General features: G+C 43.5%; 2 protein-coding genes across 2 annotated transcripts in view; one reads left to right on the top strand and one right to left on the bottom strand.

The window, feature by feature from the left end:
• Positions 1-15,265, top strand: part of LOC134080525 (rho GTPase-activating protein 26-like) — a 65,918-nt gene extending 50,653 nt beyond the window's left edge. Inside the window, exons 19-24 of the mRNA XM_062537022.1 lie at positions 2,057-2,182; positions 2,578-2,794; positions 10,955-10,990; positions 11,349-11,456; positions 12,423-12,514; positions 13,951-15,265. Of these exons, the coding sequence (XP_062393006.1) occupies positions 2,057-2,182; positions 2,578-2,794; positions 10,955-10,990; positions 11,349-11,456; positions 12,423-12,514; positions 13,951-14,039 (668 nt within the window). The 3' untranslated portion in view covers positions 14,040-15,265. The remainder of the gene's footprint in view (positions 1-2,056; positions 2,183-2,577; positions 2,795-10,954; positions 10,991-11,348; positions 11,457-12,422; positions 12,515-13,950) is intronic.
• Positions 15,266-15,599: 334 nt separating this feature from the next.
• Positions 15,600-20,000, bottom strand: part of LOC134080524 (glucocorticoid receptor-like) — a 54,841-nt gene continuing 50,440 nt past the window's right edge. Inside the window, exon 10 of the mRNA XM_062537021.1 lies at positions 15,600-19,630. Within this exon, the coding sequence (XP_062393005.1) occupies positions 19,478-19,630 (153 nt within the window). The 3' untranslated portion in view covers positions 15,600-19,477. The remainder of the gene's footprint in view (positions 19,631-20,000) is intronic.

Genomic DNA, 20,000 nt, shown 5'->3' with positions numbered 1-20,000 from the left:
TTTAGTCGTCCGTCCCCTCAGATCGAGGCCGGAGACCCCGTCTGTGTGCTTGACAGTGAGCACAGGGAGGGACGTCAGAGCTCAGCACCTCGCTAGGGCTCTCACCCCGCTCATGTCCTCTCTTTTTCTCTCTCTCTTTTTCTCTCTCTCCATGGTCTCTCTATTCCTCCTTCTGTTTCTCTTTTCTCTTGATATCAGTTTCTGTTGTTCTTCTTTTCTCTCTGTTATCTCCTGTTTTTCCATCTCTTCCCTCATCTCTCTTTCTCTCTCCTTTTGCACAGTATCTTTCATTTCTCTCCCTCTGCTCTCCTCTCTCCCTCTGCTGTCTCTCTATCATTTGTTTCTCTCTCTCTTTCTCTCTCCCTTTCTCTCTTTCTCTCTCCCATCATGTATGCCTTGTTAGCCATGCCTTGAAGGCCAAGGTGCTTAGTGCGGTCGCTATGGCAACTCGCTGCCAAAGCAGCCCAGTGTCGACTCTGCACTGTGACCCCTGCATCACATGACCAGCCGAGGGGAGGGTTTAGGCTCACCTCAGATGATCCTCAGTAATACACACACACACACACACACACACACACATACATATATATATACATCCTCTTTCTCCCTTTCTTTCTCACACTAACACACACACACACACACACACATATATACACTCAAACACGCACACACATATACACACACACACACGCACACACACACACACACACGCACACACACACACACACACACACACACACGCACACACACGTACACACACTGACACACGCAGCTGCTGTCTCCCTGCACGTCGTCAAAATCAGCGCCATGTCAGTGAAGCCTGAGAGAGGGAAAAAAGAGAGAAAAAAGCGGAAGGCAGACGGCCGTGTTACATAAGAGCCTTTTTCAGCACCATGCCGCGCTGCGCCGTGCTACGCTACGCGCTACGCTACGCTGCCAGGCAGGGCTGTTTGGTGGAGCGAGAGAGACAGTGGGCAGCAGACACATGATGAATGGGCGCTGGCCAGACTGGGGATGGATGCGGCAGGCAGCCCAAAGCAGACAGTGACTCCGGGGAAGAGCAAACCCAGCACTACAGAGTGTGGACTACGGTACTCCTGGGCCTCTCGCTAGGATACAAACCGAGTCCACTTTTCACTAAAATGCCCTCTGTTTGTTTGGGCAGGCAGCCTAGAGCAGACAGTGACTCTGGGGAAGAGCAAAACCCAGTACTACATTACATTACATTACATTACATTTGGCTGATGCTTTTTAACCAAAGCGACTTACAACATGGTAAAAACATTGAAGCTTTTAAGAGCAATTCTAACAACAACATCAATGAGTGCAATAGTATGTAGTTGTGCTATGAGTACTATACTGCAGAAACTGTACTACTCTCAAGCTCATGCTAGGACACAAACCAAATGCCCTCAGTTTAGTGTACTTATGTAAGAAAATGTCCATGTAGTCATTCAGTTTTTTGTCCAAAGCGACTTACAACAAAAGGGAACGGTCAAGGTACAGTGTGACCAGAACGTGATAATGCAGCAATAAGTACTATTCACATAGAATAGAATGAAGCAAAGTTAAGTAACGTACAGTATAATACTGTTTACCTCTGAACTGATACGCATACATCTCCTAAACTCTAACCTTAACCCAAAGTATGCATCATTTGACATGCTCAAACGCAAACAGGAGAATATATTTACTGATTAATTATTTATGGCATACACAGAGATAATTTGATGAACAGGGCACTTCATATAGAGTACACAAAGGACACTTGATATAGAGTTTTACAACGGAACACTTCACATAAAGTATACAACGAATTCTTGATATAAAATGTGGCCAAAACAGACCATATGGACTTGCGTAACGCTATCAAAGCTTGATGATGTCCCGGTCAGTCCTACTCCATCTTGGGCCACTCTGGTTTAGTCTAGCAGCATTCTTATCATAGTCTGGGGCAGAGTGACGAGATCTCCTCTCGTCTGCGTCTCCTCACAGATCTTCAGAGAGTCGCCGGCGGCCGGCGTTGGAGGAGGAGGAGGAGGAGGAGGAGGAGGAGGAGGAGGAGGTCCGGCCAACAGCAACGACCATGCCGTGAGGAGGCGCAGTACGGAGAGCAAGGCGCCGTCCTGCAGCGAGAGGCCCCTCACGCTGTTCCACACACCCAGCAATGCGCAGGAGAGAGGTGACCTACACACACACACACACACACACACACACACACACACACTCTCTCTCTCTCTCTCTCTCTCTCTCTCTCTCTATCTGACACACACACACACCAACAACAAAAACACTAGAGACTAGAGAAGGTGCTCTGTTACACAGACACAGTTATACTTGAGAGGAAGAAGATGAGGAAACACACACTACACACACACACACACACACACACACACACACACACACACACACACACACACACACACACACAACCACTCGCACACTGATAGAGAAACATGAGTGAAGAGCCAGTCTTCCTGGCAGTCTGACCTGATGCAGATGACCTGGACTGAAATGAAACGCAGCACAGTCCTACGGCCCTAATCACTGTCCTCTGACGTTGTTCCTTCTGTCCAGCAGAGAAGAGGTCGAGTGTGGTGCTCAACTCGGACACCCTCAGCACCCCTCTGTCGGCCAACTGCAACAGCTCTCACCCCGGGTCTCTCACCATAGCTCACCCGAGCCCGCACGCGGCCACACACACGCCCGTCTGGACCCGCCTCAACAGCCTCCCCGCGGGAGACATGGACCTCGACGGTGTCCTGCTGATGAGACAGAGCCGGCCCAACTCGCTGTGAGTGACCGAAACGGTCGATCGCCTGCTTTCGATCGCCAGCTCTCGGTGTCGCACTCTCATTCTCCCATTTGCAAGTTTACACTCTAACTCTAAACAGGGATACTGTGGTCACTGAATGGTATTGTGATGCTGAACACAGAGGTTTTGACTGGAAAAAGGTTTTTGATGACAATGACCAAGTCCTTGTACCAAGTTTGGCTTAAGTGCCAAGCGTTGCTAAGATATGAGCTCACTTCCTGAATTGCAGTACACCCCAAAGAGGCCAAGTGATTCCAATTTCCTATTATGTCCTCAAAAATCAGGTAGGCCTACCAAGTTCCAGTAACAAGTCTGAACTTTAGACATCACATTGTTGATTAAATATGAGTTCACTTCCTGTATTGCAGTGCCCCCATTGAGGCCAAATGATGCCAATTTCCTATTGTGTCCTCATAATCAGGTACAAAGTCCCTATACCAAGTTTGGACTTTGGACTGACATGGTCTGTGCCAGTTTTGGTGAAGATCAGAATAAATGTGTGACCTGTGAAAACTTCTTAGTGTTTTTGATTAAATTCAATATCGCAGCTGAATTACTTTGATGTCACAAGTTGGCCTATGTTGGCCTAAGGACCTCCCACAATATAGACACCACTAGTAATTCCAAACACATTAACAGCTAGCCTGGAGACCTTGACTCTCTGACTTTGCATAGAGTCTGGCCTAGAAAATCGCTTATCTCCTGGTTGGTGGACGCTTGTCTGAAGTTTGAAATCATTGGAGTTCAATCATTAACGTTTGGTAATGAAGTATGTTAACCACAGGGGACACAACAATAACGATAGGCTTGCAACTTAAATGTAACCACTCTCAGGAATGCCCTCTGTTCGCTGGTTGGTCAGAGGTGCTCTTGCTGGAATAAATTAGGTGGATCAAGCTATTCCAGACGGAGTACTGTAGGGAAAGAAATTGAGCGGAAGTACATGACAGCTCAACAGCTACAGGCCAAAATGTATTTTTGCTAATTGCAGTGCCTACTAGAGGTGAAAGGTCACCAACAATGTTGAGTGTCCTTCTAATTGGGTCCTTAGTCCATATACCAAGTTTGGTTTTGATAGTGAAAGGGTTGCTGAGATATGAACTCACTTCCTGTTTGGCAGCCTCAGCACTAATTTTGATTGGCTGGTAGAGGTGAACACTTTGGACAATTGCCGTAGAAATGTAGTGATAAAGCATGTATAAGGCATGGGCTGAAGATGATCTGTGTCAAATTTGGTGAAGATCAGACAAAATACGTGACCTGTGAAAACTTTGTAGTTTTTGATAAAAATCCAATATGGTGGAATATCCTTCAGAGCGGAAATTGACATCATAGGGTGTGTTGAACTCGGCTTGGTCCAAGGAGTCCAGCAATACCTCATTTTTGAAAATGGGTAAACAGCAAACAGATCAAAAGTTGTGTGAACGCACATCTGATGTTGGCCTGTTGGTGGCACTAGAGTGCTCGAGGTGCCGGCATGAAACGTTGTGAAATGAATCATGGGACCAGGGCTGTACGCTAAGCTTTTTCACTAGGAGCACAGGTGCTCCTAAATGAAAAAGTTTAGGAGCACAGAAAAAAATTTAGGAGCACTATGAAATTTCCTTGAAAACCTTCTTGCCTTAAGCAGGATACAGATCATTCACAGCAGTGGCAATCATAGTCTCTGCTCAAACCCTACACACACAGAAAATGGCTTGTCTTGTTTCTATTTCATATTTTGAATTCAGAATTTGTATACATTTTGTTATCAATTTATAGCATTTTAGGATCTGCATAATTACTTATAGCTTATAATATTCAGTAAACTGAATACTTCATATTGATTACACTGTAATGATATTACAGGGGACAGGGGTGGTGTGTAGGTCTAATTGAGTGCCTGTCACTTTAAGATGTACGTGAACATAATTAGGTTTCATTCGGTTTTAGGAAAAGAGTCAAGCATAGTTCAAGGATACATCATGTTTTCATTAAATAACTTAAATGTTCAAAAAACGAACAAAGGTAAAGACAAATATTTCTGGTGTAATAGAAAAGATGAGTGTCCACTGTCCGGTAACGTTAACTTCTATGATTTAGGTAGCCTACCATGGCATGGCATCTTGAGTTGTCACTTTTTCCTTGGTCATGTTTAATTGGCTGGGTGCTTAACTTACTCTACCATGACTCGTCTTGGAGTTTGGTAGGCTATATCTGTTATATCCAATGAGTGACAACCAGAGCTCAAAATAAAACGTTACGGTATTCTCCTGATAACGTTAGTGGAATGGAATTAATGTGAATGTATGTTATAACCTCCATACAAAGACGCAGAGTGGCTATATGATGCGCACATTTGCAATGAAAATGTTCCGCCTTTTTAAAGCAGCCTACACCAAATCGTGGTTAAATCCATCATTTAGACAACAGAATTAGTCGGATTTCTCTCATAGAAGTCAACCAGGCCTATGTCAAATGCAGGCTGGGGTGAAGCTAACACGGTTTCCACACCGTGTTTATCAACCGTGATAATAATAATATTTGAAATGAACACGGTAATTGTAGGCTTATCATGCTTTGCCGTTTCAACGGTAGGCTAATCGCTACAAAGTCACCAACTGATAACGAACAGATTGAAGAAAAAGAAGAATGGTTTTGGAGTGACATTTCTTGCGTGTGTGAGAGACAGCGAGGTTGATGCTGAAAGCGTGAGTTTCCAGCCAGGAGCGTTAGAGTTGTCAACTATGAAATTTGTATAGCCTACAGATGCGCGAAAATTGTACTGGCCTATAGCCTACTTTGATCCACTTGGTGTGGATTTTTAGGAGCAAAATGCGAATAAAAGGGTTGAATTCAGTACTCGCACCTGTGCTCCCATTTCATATTTTCAATTAGCAATATATTTCCTTGCATTTGCGACGAGGTGCTCGCAGTGTACAGCCCTGCATGGGACTATCCCCAATCAGTGTGCCAAATCTCACAACTTTTTACCAGATGGGCTGCCATAGACTTCAATGACAGAAGCGTAATAATAACAAGAAAACAGAAAAATAATGGGGTCCTTCACCTTCGGTGCTAGGCCCCCTAAGATCTGATTCTGTATCCACTTGAAAGTAGGCTGTGTCAACTTGAACATGAAGGTTTAAGTTCATTTAGGATTTCAAGGCGGCAAAAATGTCCTCCATTCTCACGTATAATCCTTCGTCATTAGGGAGCAAAATGAGGAAGAATGTGGTTAACATGTGGCATACATGTATGAGTGAGCAGGTTTGCTTTGTTCCGCACATTTTTCCCACGAATGACTGAGCCAAATAGCACAGCCACAAATCACTGGATGGCTAGAATCTTTGAACCTGCGATCGAGGGAATGCTGTGTACCCTGTTTTCACTTCTGGGGCAATGCAGCTTCCTTGTACCACAGCCTCTAGGGCTTCTGCATCTCAGTTACCGCAGGCAATGGGGTAAAGACATGAAAAGTCAAACCGCACATGAGTTTGCCAGCTTGGCAGTGCTCAATGCTGCTTACATTCTTGCTAAATGGTATTTCTCAGTCTTATGATATATTGTCTCATCACAAGCTTGACGTGAGATTAGAAACCACATCAAAAGACTGACAGAAAGACTACATCAGCAGAATTCCCTCATGGCATGTCTTATCCTGAGTGTGTACATGGCTTATTAAAATGCAGCGAGCAGTCCACTAACGGCCTGGGGTGCTATAAGGACAGGACTCCTGGTGGGTCCTCCGTCTCGTTAAGCTTCTGGTCAAAAACACATTTGGCGGCGCAGAGCTCTTAGTCCTCATTAACGTCGCTCCTCTTCAGGCCCTATAGGCTCCCAGCAGGGTTGCCCAGTCATGCGACTAGTGTAGCCTAAGGAATTATGGGTAGAAAAATACGCATCCTGCTGCTCTGGCTGCTGCTCACGAGTGTTCCAGAGCTGCACCTTTAGGAGAGGAACAGACCAACAGCAACACAGAGGTCAAGTGGAACAGTCCCCCTCACTACAGTCATTTCCTGCATATAAGCCGCATTGTGTATAAGCCACAGGACAGTGTTTTATGCAAGTTAAAAGAAACAAAACCATATTAACACCATATTAACTGCCCCCCCCCCCCCCCCCCCCCCCAATGATTTCACCCCACCTCGTGAGGCTGGAGCTCCAACCGCCGCCAGGCAAGCCCTCCACCCCCCATACCACATAATGTACCCCCCATGCAGCTTACATCAAAGGCCAGGAAGTGTCCAAATGTAAACTTGCCATGAACTGGGGATGTGAGGGGGGTGAGGGGGACGGGGGGGACACTGTGGTTCAGGGCTGTGCCCTCTGACCCCGTCCCCCTGTGAAGCTGTGGCTTATGGGAGGTCATCTTAGGACCCGATCTCTCTGATCTTGTCCTTAAACCCTCTGACTACCTCTAGCAGGGGTGCGAGCTTCCCATTCCCCTCTTTGAGAAAAACAGTTCTGACATGCCTCTTACATAAGTAGCGGCCATGCTACAGAAATACAGTACACTCTCTCTCTCTTCTCTCTCTCCCTCTCTCTCTCTCTCTCTCTCTCTCTCTCTCTCTCTCTCTCTCCCCCCCTCTCTCTCACGTACACACACGCACCAGAAGAAGAGGGGTGAAAAAAAGTCTAAAACTTCCCCAGTGACTCAAGCCTGAAATGGTTTTCCTGGAAAACTCTGTCACTGAAATATTTTTTTCTACTGGTCGTCTCACAGAGAAGCATTAATCACTGCAGGGCGAGTCAGAGCATGCTCAACTACAGTCTCTGGGGGAGAGAGCGCTCTCTCACTCTCTCTCTTTCACTCTCTCTCTCTCCCTCTCTCTTTCACTCTCTCTCCCTCTCTCCCTCTCTCTTTCGCTCTCTTTCTCTTTCGCTCTTTCTCTCTCTCTCTCCCTCCTACCCATCCCCCTCCCTTTGGCTCTCTCTGTCCTTCTCCCACATCTCTCTTCTTACAGTTGCTCTCCCTCTTTCCCTCTCTCTCTCTCTCTCTCTCTCTCTCTGCGTAATGGTCTCTTTATGTCCCTATCTATTGTATAGAACATAATGCACACAATCCCCAGCATGCATTGAGGAATTTTTTGATTGAAATCTTACACCAAGTCATACATCTTGTCACTCAGCTGGAAACAAATGAAAACACAAAATAGCCTAGTTGAAGATTTAGGGTTTTGTCCTCTTTTGTACTCTTTATGACCATTGCAAATTAGCAGGTACAGTATACAGTATATGAATATACTGTACATGAAAACATGCAAGCAGAAACAAGAAGTATTTTTGGATGCACACATTTGCAAGTCAATGCACGTGGGATCGGTGTTCGTGTGAAGTCTCCCAGGTGTGAACTGACGAGCCGCAGACCGTGGCCATGACCGTTTTGAAAGAGCAGCATATGTCCCATCATGACCATGCTGGACACAGCAGGGGGGGGGGACAGCCAGTCGAGCTGAGTGGCCATGATTTGTGGTCACTTACTGGCGGGGACGCTGGGTCTGAAGTGAGCGCAGCGCTGGGGCGTGGTAAACAGAGATCTGTCTCAGTCACGCACAGCGGCCTCGCAAATCATCCAGCGTGACCTTACAGAGCGGCAGCATCCACGGCCGCGCGGGCTTTGATGCTCGCTAAGCTGGAATCTGCTAGAACGTTTACATGGTGGTAACGTCACACGCACAGCACTCTCTGATAACTCACCAAAAACAACAACAAAGGAATGTCCAAATTACTGTGTAGGCTAATGCGTTTGCTGGCCTTCACATGCTTTTCATATTCAGCAGCATATTACCGGTGCTGTGCTAATGCCTGACCCCATACATAGCAGTATTGGCACTAATGCAAATGAAGTGGAGTGAAGTGGAATGCAGAGTCAAACAATGCACATTTTTGCATTCCATAAAGTAGCTCGTCAGGTAGCCTAATGGTTAGCTGTGCCAGAGCTTCCTGAAATTAACTGTTTCTGGCACGTGATTGTCTGCTAACAAGTGGGCCATAGGTTTACAGATATGTGTAATGTCTTGGTCTATCCAAACATGGAAAAGAGTTGTGTTGTTGCAGGTGTGTGGTTGAAAAGTTCATTTGTGTCATCTTTTGCACAAATTCATAAATCAGAGATTTTTTTTTTTGAATCTAGTGGTAATTATTACTTCTAAAACATGAAGGGCAATATTCAATTATTTGTGTTAAATGTACTTTTGTGTGTGTGTGTGTGTGTGATAGAGAGAGAGAGAGAGAGAGAGAGAGAGAGCTATTGTACTACTTTCTGTTCTGATTGCTTTGGCAATATGAGTACCCCTTGTCATGCCAATAAAGCACTTTGAATTTGAATCTGAATCTGAATCTGGATCTGAGAGAGAGAAAGAAGATGTACTGTATGAGGCTTGTGACTGTGAGGTCATCAGTAAGTGCTGACAGACCTAAGTCCTCCCAGGGCATGGCTGGTCCATAATCGAATAATTTGGTAGAGATTGATTGGACAGCGGCTAGGAAACCAAGGGCCAATTGAGTACCAGTAGCCAAAGGGCAAATCAAGTGGTGTGGAGAGGAGCTCTTTTTCAACGGCATATGGCTCGGAGAGTGACCACAACCTCACACTGGTCTTAAAAAGAAACTTGTAGACATGCTGACAGAAAAGGATACGTACTGTGCAATAGCAATATATTTGCACTTGTATGAGAGTACATGTCACGTACACACACACACACACACACACACACACACACACACACACACACACACACACACACAGGTGTTGGTGTATAGTGGCCAGCAGCCCTTTGGTGATTGGACAGATAGGAATGGGTTATGAGTTATGATGACTCCTCTGACCTACAGTACTTATTTCAACCTACAGTATTTTGCTTTTTTTTAAAAAAGTGATTTCAACTTGACAGTGTCTTGAAGTCAACTCAATGATATGTGGGCTAAACATAAAATGGTTAAGTTATACTGTAGTCCTACAGCAGTTAGGGATTATGGGTGAATGCTACTTTCTTGTTTATAATGTTTATTTTTTCTCATTACTGTTTATTGTGGCTTTTTTGGATGTGTATGGCGTAGAACAACTGATAAGCAGAATTAGTGTGTAAGAGATTTTCAGAGTATTGCATTTTTGAGACGTTTTAGAGAGTAGACATACTTCTTCTTGGGTTCAATGCGAAATTGACTACTTTCTCAATTAGCATTGACCTGCCCACTTGGAGGTGTCACAAATGTGGACACTCAATGCTTACTTGCATTATGTGTCTGTGTATGTGTATTATAAGGTGAAGGTTCTTGAACTTTATACATTTATTATGAATGGATAAAAAAGTTATAGCAATTGGGCTAATAGGTGTAAAAAGAATGATTATATTCACATTGACAACATTGCACAACTAAGTTTGTGTACATGTGTTTCTGCCTGCTGCACAATCAGTACTTTAAACCCTATGAACAGGATGTAGGTGAAAGAGACACATTTCTTTAGATAATTTTCAGTGTTTTGTGTGTTTTTGTACACAGTTTTGTATGATGCTTGTCGGAGACATCATTGGCCAGGAACATTGGCAGAAGTTTTCACATCTGCAGATGCCAATAGTTAACTTCTTTTAAAAATATAGATCTTTTTTTATCGGATATCGTTGATGTGGTGTCTGTACCGTCCCGTGGATGGCAGAAATGCTGTGGCTCCCATGTGGTCCCGTGGGAGTGTGAACGAGTGGTCAGGCTCAGCGGAGAGCCTTTTTTCCCTCCCCGGCGGCACTCGGTGTACTTGCAGAAGTTGCTGACTGCTGACACAATCACCTTATCGCTCCGTCTGTATTGATTCTGTGCCGAGGGAGCCGGAGTTTGGGCCGGCCGTGACTTTGGCAGGGCGAGGGGATATCTGTGCAGTGGCACAATCACTGGAGCCACTCGTGCTAGGTGTTGGGTTATCCTCGCTGGCTGTGACTGTGGAATGTAAAATGCACCATTTTGTCTTTTTTTTTTTTATTTTTTTTTTTTATATCAGTTTATACATTCAAAGAGTTGAATTACCTGCCTTTAACTGGGTATTGACAGGATAGCAATTGGTTTGAATTACCAGGTTCACTTATAATGGTGTAATTAGAATATAATATGAAATAATATCATGTAATTTTCCACTACTCACCTTACTCCCTCTCATTTCTGTAGGTTTAATTCCAAGAGCCGTGCAAGTGTTCCAACAAGGTAGAGTGTTCTTTACTTGGTTATGGATACGAAGTGTATATGATCTTAGGGAGCTCTGACTATTCTGCATGTCATAAGCATTTAATCATACTGTATTTAGAGAGTACATAATTAGTGGTACCATGGGTATTATGTAACAGCATCATTTTAAAACACTTTAAAACATCTTTGTAAAACCCAAGACTTAAGACATGCACAATTTTATCCTCCAGACTGCCTTTCTATGTTTTGAAACTAGTCAGTTGATGTGTGTGCGATTACATTCCTAAGTAGTGACTGTGTGTTTGTGCTTCTGACCTGTTATTAAAGTTGTGTGTGTGTGTGTGTTTGTGTGTATTTGTGTGTGTGTGTGTACTAGTCCGGTATCCCCTAGCCCCACCTCTCCTCGCTCTCCCTCCTGGCCGATGTTCTCCGCCCCCTCCAGTCCTCAGCCCGCCTCCTCATCAGCAGACTCCTCCCCTCTCAGGTCTGTGTCATTGCCAGCTCCCAGCTACCACCCACATCGCCTCCGCAGGCTACCCACAATGCCTTGCTTTTGAGCGCCGTACTGTACCAGCATTCCACTGTGCCTCGTTTTTGCATATCACACACCTGCTGCTCATTTTCTCAGTCAGGGCCAAGCAACCAGTATCAAACGCAAAACAAGACACACATTCAAATGTAGACATCCCAACTGTCAGCGTTTTTGTTTTGTTTTTCTCCGCTGTGGTTCTCAGCTCTGTTCCTGGAAAGCCTTGCAGTTGGAACGTTTTCATGACATCAGTGCCTAAATTGGGCTCAGGTGGTCTATAAAGGGCTGGTTGCCTGTGTGCCATGCTGTAAACATGGCCTTTGAGAGGAAAAAAAACAGAGAAGCAAGACTGTAAATGTTCCTCGTCAGAGTAACAGCTGTGGCACAATCACCACGTAACTATTTGCTGCCAAGTTGCTAGATGTCTCAGATTATATTCATACATGATGATTGGTGATTATGGTGATGGTGATTATATTCATACATTTATACATTATATTCATTTATACATATGACAAATTTGTCATATCTTCATTGAGAAAAAAGTTAAATATATTTTTCTACAGCGATCCAGTAGTTCCCTAGTCATTTCCGTGACGTTATGTGCCGTTAGCACACTTATATAATCCACTGACCTTTATAGAAACACATCAGAACATGACTCTTGTGGCTGGCAAAACTGGTTTAAAATTTGTATTTTGGTTCTCATTCCACAGTTTTGAGTAGATAAACAGTAGTTTTTTTTTTTTTTAGAAAATACTTTAAAATGTTCTTTACAGAACACTGTACACACTGTATACAAAAACAAGAAGTACAACACATTTAACCAGTTGACGTCATTGACGTCTGACCATTTTTCTGTTGTTGGGTTTTAATGGCTTATCGTAAAAGTCTTACTGGCCTTACCTTTCGATGTTTCAGCAGCGCACAGCGAAAGGCACGAGCCCTCTACGCATGCAAGGCCGAGCATGATTCGGAACTCTCCTTCATTGCAGGGACCATCTTTGACAACGGTGAGTGTTTTCCAGGAAAACTCGGGAATGTGCACATCCAACTACGACCAAAGCAGAGTGATTTTGAATAGAGGTACACTATGCAAGATTTTAACCTTAGGATAACCTTTACAAAGGCAAATTTCACGAGAATCAAGAAACATTACCTTGTCAGCAGATATAGAGAGTGTCTGTTGTTACTCCTTTATCTCCACAACAAAAGTATTTGCATTGGGGCAGCCGTGGTGTACTGGTTAGCGCATCGGGCTTGTAACTGGAGGGTTGCCGGTTCAATCCCCGACCAGTCCACCACGCTGTGTGTTCACTAATTCGGTTAAATTGGGTTAAATGCAGAGAACTGAATTTCCCTCACGGGATCAAAAAAGTATATATTCTATTCTATTCTTTTTGTGTACATGGGGTACAAGTCACGAGAAGTTTGCTATTTACAGCAGTAGAGTAAAATATAAATAATTTATATAACTCTAGAGAGAGCTCTACAGTAGCCAAAAAATACTGCATAGTGTACCTTTAATGTCTTTTAATTTGTCAATGTCTCATTTTTATTCAAAACACACATGTCCATTCAACATATTTCCTAAGTAATTAAGATTAATGAGGATGGCATTTACAATGAGTTACATTAAAACCTCTTAGACCCACGAGAGTCTTACTGAAACGTTCTGTGCTGCACGGCAGCCGCTCAATACTGAAATGAATTCACAGAAATAGCACATCACTAACCATATGATGCGAGGCCTCAAGGAAAGGCACAAAATGATATATGGCGGTTCAGAAAGCCCAGAATAGGGTCAAGTTGGCTGAAACGCCAATGTGACTGTTCTCATGCCCAAGTTGCAGATTTGCTAGTGCAAATGTTGAGCAATGAAGAGGTGGTTGTATGCTCTTTAGCGTACTGTACGTACCTGCTGGGACCTGACACTCCCTCTACATTGTTCTGGTTGAGTCATAAAGTATGAATATGAAAGCCTACATGTAGCATATATTATATAGGGGCACTGCGTGGCACATGAGTCACGGGTTGTGACATTTAGTACTTGTGTCACTAAGGAACAACCTTTGTCATGTCCGTCTCACTGGCCTCTAGACGGATGTTAACGTTAAAACGACATGAGATGGTCAGTGTTTCCAAGGGTGCTCTCATTCTACTGTTTCAGCAGGGCTGGCCACTCAAGATAACATGCACTTGTAGAGTTTAATCTGTGCTACTGGGGAAACAGTCTGAAATATATCTGTTGTTTACTCCTGCTGACGAACCGGTACAATATGGCGTTCGCTGGGCAAAGGTCGGTGAACTTTGTCCCTTGGAACCACGGATGGCTCTACTAAGAGATTTCCCTGGGGTGGGGGGGATTACTGCAAGTCACTTTGGACATGGGCCAAAAGGCAGAGTGTGATATACCTGTGCTCTCTCTGTCTCTGTTCCCTCCCGTTAGTCCATCCTTCGCGGGAGCCTGGCTGGCTCGAGGGAACGCTGGACGGACGGACGGGTCTGATCCCGGAGAACTACGTGGAGTTCCTGTAGCCATGGAAACTGAGAGGATGGCAATTGCACTGCACGCCCCCACAGCGCAGGCTGGGGAGGAACTTTATGGAACCTTCCAACCTGCAAGCCCCCAACCCCCCCCCCCACCAACCATCCTCTCCGCCCACATCTCTTGCATTGGAGGTTAATCGAGGACTTCTATGTGTGTGTGCGTGTGTGTGTGTTTAGGGGTAAGCAGGGGAAGAGTTAAAGTGGAGAGAGAGAGATTGTGTGTGTGTGTGCGTGATAATGTATTTGTAAGGGAGAATTGGGTAGTTTGATAGTATCACATTATGGCTTCATCATTCCACATCTTTTTCTTTTTCTTCCGAAATGCACTGCCGTTGCTTTGAGCATTGTTGACATATTTTTACGACCACTTAAAAAGGGAAAAGGGAAGAATAGTTTTGGGACCAAAAGTTGCAGCTGTTCTCTCCTTTGGTAGACAACTTTTTGGAGTACTGATTGATCTCTAGGCAAAGCCTCTAGACAAATGATGGCACAAATGGCGTTTTCACAGAGAGGGGGCTGTTTTTTCCACGTGGGCACTGACGTGCCTGGGATTTTCCCCCAGACGAGACGGTGCACGCCAGCTGTTCTTTCAGTGCACCCAACTGCTTCTCATCTCTCTCTCTCTCTCCCTCTTTTACTCAGAACTACTGAGGTAAATCTCTGTGAGTACATTCAATCCTGGAAAAAAAGGGTGGTGGACCATTTCTGGACATGTGTTTTATATATATATATTATTGGGAGCGCATTTCAATGAATATTAAGTGTTTTTGCTTTCTCATAAACAGGAATATCAAAAGGGGAAATTTGTGAAACAAACAAACATGTTTAATGTGAATCAACTTCTTTGGTAGTACTAAAGAAGTCACCTATTTATAATCCTCTCTGAAACGAGACCCTGCTCCTTTCCCCTTTTTCGGAGTGTATTAACCTTGTAAATAACATTTGATAAGGTATAATTTTTTAAGTATAAAAATTTATATTTTGTATTGTAGCATACTAACTTAATTTTTTTTAGCATTCAAGTTGCTTCCTCATCTTCTGTCCTTTTTGAGCCTTAATACATTTAGATCAGATGATATCTGTACAGGAATTGTGAGCCAGATGGGCAGTTTGTTTCCTATTAAAATCAGAGAGATTTAACTAGTGGTCTCTTGAGGAGTTTTTTTTCTGTTTGTTGCCTCAGCGATCTTGAATAAACTACAGCTGGGTGATGTTTTGTTCAAGCACTTAAATTCTTGTCATTTATGTCATTTTAAGTAATTTATGCTTAATAATATGTGATTTACTGTATTTTAACCTGATGAATATACTGTCGGTCTTAAGGTTAATAGTGAATGTCTGGTCTCCTCTAATCCACTCGTACTGTATACCAGCGTGAGGAGCACAACAGTAACCTATTTTAAAAAAACCTAGGAATTTCTTGTTTCCTTTTTGAAATATGAAACACGTTCTGCCAATAGATACTTGAAATTTGAAGTCAGCTCACATTCCAACTTTTAAAGAGGACCAACAAGAGATGGAGAAAACAAGACATCTGGAACAGGAAGGTGACTTTAGTTCAACATTTAATCCGATAGGTGAAAAGATTGACATAGACTACATAGGTGTGATACAGAGGTAATACAAAACTATTTTTAAACAAATAGACATTGGATATTCTTTACATGGGATTACATTTACATAACTGAAATACAAACAAAACAGACTTTACTGAAAGCCGTATACCAGTGAAATATGGTCTGCCCTTAAACTTTATAGATAATATTTGCATGTATTTTGTACAAAATAGACTTTCCGACCACTATTAGGGTAGTGCAAATTCTCAGGCTCTGTTAATTACGTTCACACTTACTTTTCTTTCTGTATTTCTCCCCAAGACACAATTTAAATCTTCACAGCAATATACAAGAGACCAAAGCCTAGACCTTTACAAAAAAAAAAAAAAGATGTATAAAAGATGGTAAGTACTAGAGTTGGATAATAAATGCTACTGTTTATGAATCTGCTTAAATACTTCTGTTTTTTTACCTCCTTTCTGCTTTGGTCACACCGTTGCACCATACAAAATATACTCCAGTCCCATTCTCCCCCTCCCTGCACCTGTTCACTATTTCTAAACACAGTGATCGCTCTTTAAAGTTTTTTTTCCTATTGATTAAAAGAATGTACACTTACTTTACACGTCAGACCACAGGTTAACACTTTTCAAGGTACATTTGCAATACAGCTATCTTTGCCAAAGCACAAACGAAAGAGAACAATAAACCAAACATATTTCTTATCTTCCTTATGTATTAAAATTACTTTCATTATAGTAAAATGATTTATATCAAAGAGGATCAATCTAATTTTCAAATGACATGTCAAATATTTTTTTTTTCCTTTCTTTAAAACAAGATTGCTGACAAGCTTATAGTTTTCCTAAATATACATCTGAATTCTATGGCTCTCGGACTCCCTTTCTCAAGGCCTAAAGTGGGTGAACAATTAGCAAGAGAGAAGGAAATAAAAAAATAAAAACATGAATCCATCAAACTGTCCCTGCAAAACTGTTGTCTCATAAAATATGCTGTGTAATCTGAAATGGGATATGTTCTGTGTTGTTATGGCAACTCAATGTCATGTGGGGAAGGACGAAGGGTGGGCGAATGGGGGTGGGGGGGTGGCATAACTACACTGTTCACGTACCCTCTGAGGTAATGTCATCCCTGACCAAAAAATAAGGAGCAATCTGAAGCATCCTTTTAAAAAACCTGACACACTGACACAGTCTTCCTGAAAAGCCCACAGACATCAATCCCAGGGGCATGCTCAGAGATGAGGAATCAATCGTCGTGACATGGCCCATTTCTTCAACTGCCCCCCCTTTTGAGAGGCCCGATGAACCAAAACCTTAGCCAAGCCCCTAGAACACAGAGCTTGGGATTTCACCACTGGGCCAGCCCTTCACCAGAGAGCAAGAGACAGAGGCTTCTGACACCTCTGACTCAATAGGCTGTGACAAGACCACTGAGGGTAGCTGGGGGCAGTTGAGTAGATAGGGGCATATATATATATATATATTGTTCTCCAATCTGGAGCTCAAACAGTAGCTTGGGGATGGTGTTGGGGTGGTAGGGGGTTATGATGATTGCTGCGTTTAGAAAAAAATAATTAAAAAATGTACCAAAAGCATGTCATGAATATTTGGCTTATCTCATGTAGTTAGCTGGTGTGAAGTGAATGCGTTTCGGTATAAGTTAACTGAGCACACTGGAACGAGAAGCGTTAACTGGTAAAAGTCAAGAGTGCGCTGGTTTACAGGCTGAGGAGAAAGCACCAGAGAAGAGCAACCATGGAGGCTCGCAAGGATGACACTCTGCCCCATGAGCGGTGACTATCCAGATGTGTGCGGATGAACTGGTGCAAAGTGTGCTAACGTTCATTGTTTACCTTGGCTGGTGTGTCTCAACAAGACGAGAGAAACCAAAACTAGAAAAAAGAAAAGGAAAACAAACAAAAAAGAAATAAAAAAAAACAAAACATGTTTGTCTCACATACATTAACCCCGAATGAAAATGTACCTATGGATACATCCGTATGTGTAGTTCTGTGTACAACATTAAGCAAACTGAGAAAACAGAATACTATCTTATCCTTAAGGTAATGAGAGTGTTTAAAAACTGTTATTTGGCACCTGGTGATTTTGCAATTGGTGAACAGCTGCTGAAAGGGTGAGATGTATGTGCAGGTGTCTATGTGTGTGTGTGCGTTGGTGGGCACTGATACAAACAAAATGCACAAATGATTTTCTAAAAGTGGGCTTCACGAATAGTGTGTTCCATCTCTACATCTCAAGAGTTTTAAAACGTCACACACTTAACGAGTTTTCAAAACACATCACACCTTAGGAAACAAAGTTTATGTGTGTGTGTATGTGCACAGACAATCAATGAATGAAGTTGAAGTTTTCAAAAAAGGCAGTAGCAGATGTATCTTTTTCAGGTCCACACCCATTTGGACACACACACACACGCTCCTATTCTGGGACGAGAAACGCTATGAGAAGAAGGGGAGCGAGCTTCCCTAGCGACACCAGCAGGCCCACACTGCACCTGATTCTCCTGGACGGCTTGAACACGAGTCTGGAGGCTGACAGACAAGATTCACACGGGTGTGTGCGGTCATGCATGCCAAAGCAAAGCGCATCCTAGACACATTGGCCAACACATCGCAGCAAATCCTTCAGCCAACTCCTCGCCTCATGCGCAAATCTTTTTTTTTTTTTTTTAAACCCCCAAATGCCCTCACAGTTGCACCTGTCCTCTGGGGGGGTCCCAGTGTACCTGAAGTACACTAGAGGGGGCTACAAGATACATAGCACAGGCTGCAGAGGTGGGATCTGCCCCTTCCTGCCCCTGGGCACGGCATGTTTTAGTATACTACCCGCGGATGAGTCGGAGGGTGCCAGCCTGCCACTGACGAGTGGCTCTGTTCTAACGTCTGATTGGTTCCTGAGGCCAAAGACTGGATGGGAGGGTGTCGGTGGTGAGGGGTTTAAGGGTGAGGGTGTTTGGGCTGGGATTGGTGGGAGTACATGACTGCCCCCGGGGGGATTCTCGTGCACGGTACTGTACATGGATTAGTCTCCTGCTACATAGCATACCAGGGCTGAGCAGATGTCTGTTTTACAAAAAACATATGGCAAGACTGAGTAGCACACACACACACACACACACATACACACACATACTGTACACACACACACACACCTGGGATGTATGCATTTGACTTACCTCAGACAGGGGAGCACAAGTGTCTGAGGTTAGAGTTGCAAAAGCTGAAAAAAAGGCACGTCTTCCCTTTTGTTACTGATACACTGTAAACATTTCAGCAGTATGTGTACATGCATAAAATCAATATTCCTTGCACAAAAATAATATTCCTTTCTGTATTTGTTTCTCCTTAAAATGTAGCTATTCTTTTTTCTTTTTTTTTTCTTCTTCAATAGAACATGATGTGTGTGAGTATGACATGATTTGCAAGCGCATTTAAAAGAAAGAAAAAAGTTTAAAGGGGTTTTAATCTGTCTTTTTTTTGTTTTTTGTTTGTTTTTAGTAAAAGCTTCGTTTCACCTTGCTGGAGTGAAGAGTTGAACCCCCTTCCCAGAGACAGACAGACAGACGCCTCATCTCCTCCACCTGTGCTCTCATCACAGAGGGGGGAGAAACTGGACAGGCCTCCTTCAGGTGGCGGGGCAGTGTGGACATTGTAGTGCACACGTGTGTGTGTGTGTGTGTGTGTGTGTGTGTGTGTGTGTGTGTGTGTGTGTGTGTGTGCAAGTGTGTGTGTGTGTGTGTATGCAAGTGTACAAGTGTGTGTGTGTACAGGTATTAGCTGGCCTGGGCTGGGTGGTTATTAAGGCATTGTGTCGCGGTCTAAGGCAGTCACTTCTGATGAAACAAGAGCGGCTTGACACTCCCGTCTTTGAATTTTGGTAGCTGGTTGCTGATGATTTCGGCGAGCATCTCAGGGAACTCAACGCTCAGGGATTTATTCACAAAGGTGTAGAAGCAGAAGTTGAGTAGGCCCTCCACCATCTGAGGACACACACACACACACACACACACATTTTACATTTCACTAAATTTCATATTGTTGCTACCACACAGTGTTGTTACACTGCCACTGGCATTTCTTGAGTAACTAACAGATACGAGCTATACAATGAACAGATAAAGTGACATACTGTATGTTTAAACGTTGATGTGCTAAGACGGTCTATTATTGCCATCATTTGATCATGTCAATAATCTCATTAACTTGTTAAGAGCATTAACACACAGGTGACTCAGTTTACTATCAGTGTGAGAGTGTGAGTGTGTGTGTGTGTGTGTGTGAGTGTGTGTGTGTGTGTGTGTGTGTGTGTGTGTGTGTGTGTGTGTGTGTGTGTGTGTGTGTGTGTGTGTG

This window comes from Sardina pilchardus, chromosome 5 (genome assembly GCF_963854185.1).
Source record: "Sardina pilchardus chromosome 5, fSarPil1.1, whole genome shotgun sequence".
Lineage (NCBI taxonomy): Eukaryota > Metazoa > Chordata > Actinopteri > Clupeiformes > Clupeidae > Sardina > Sardina pilchardus.
This window is presented reverse-complemented; position numbering and strand designations above follow the sequence as displayed.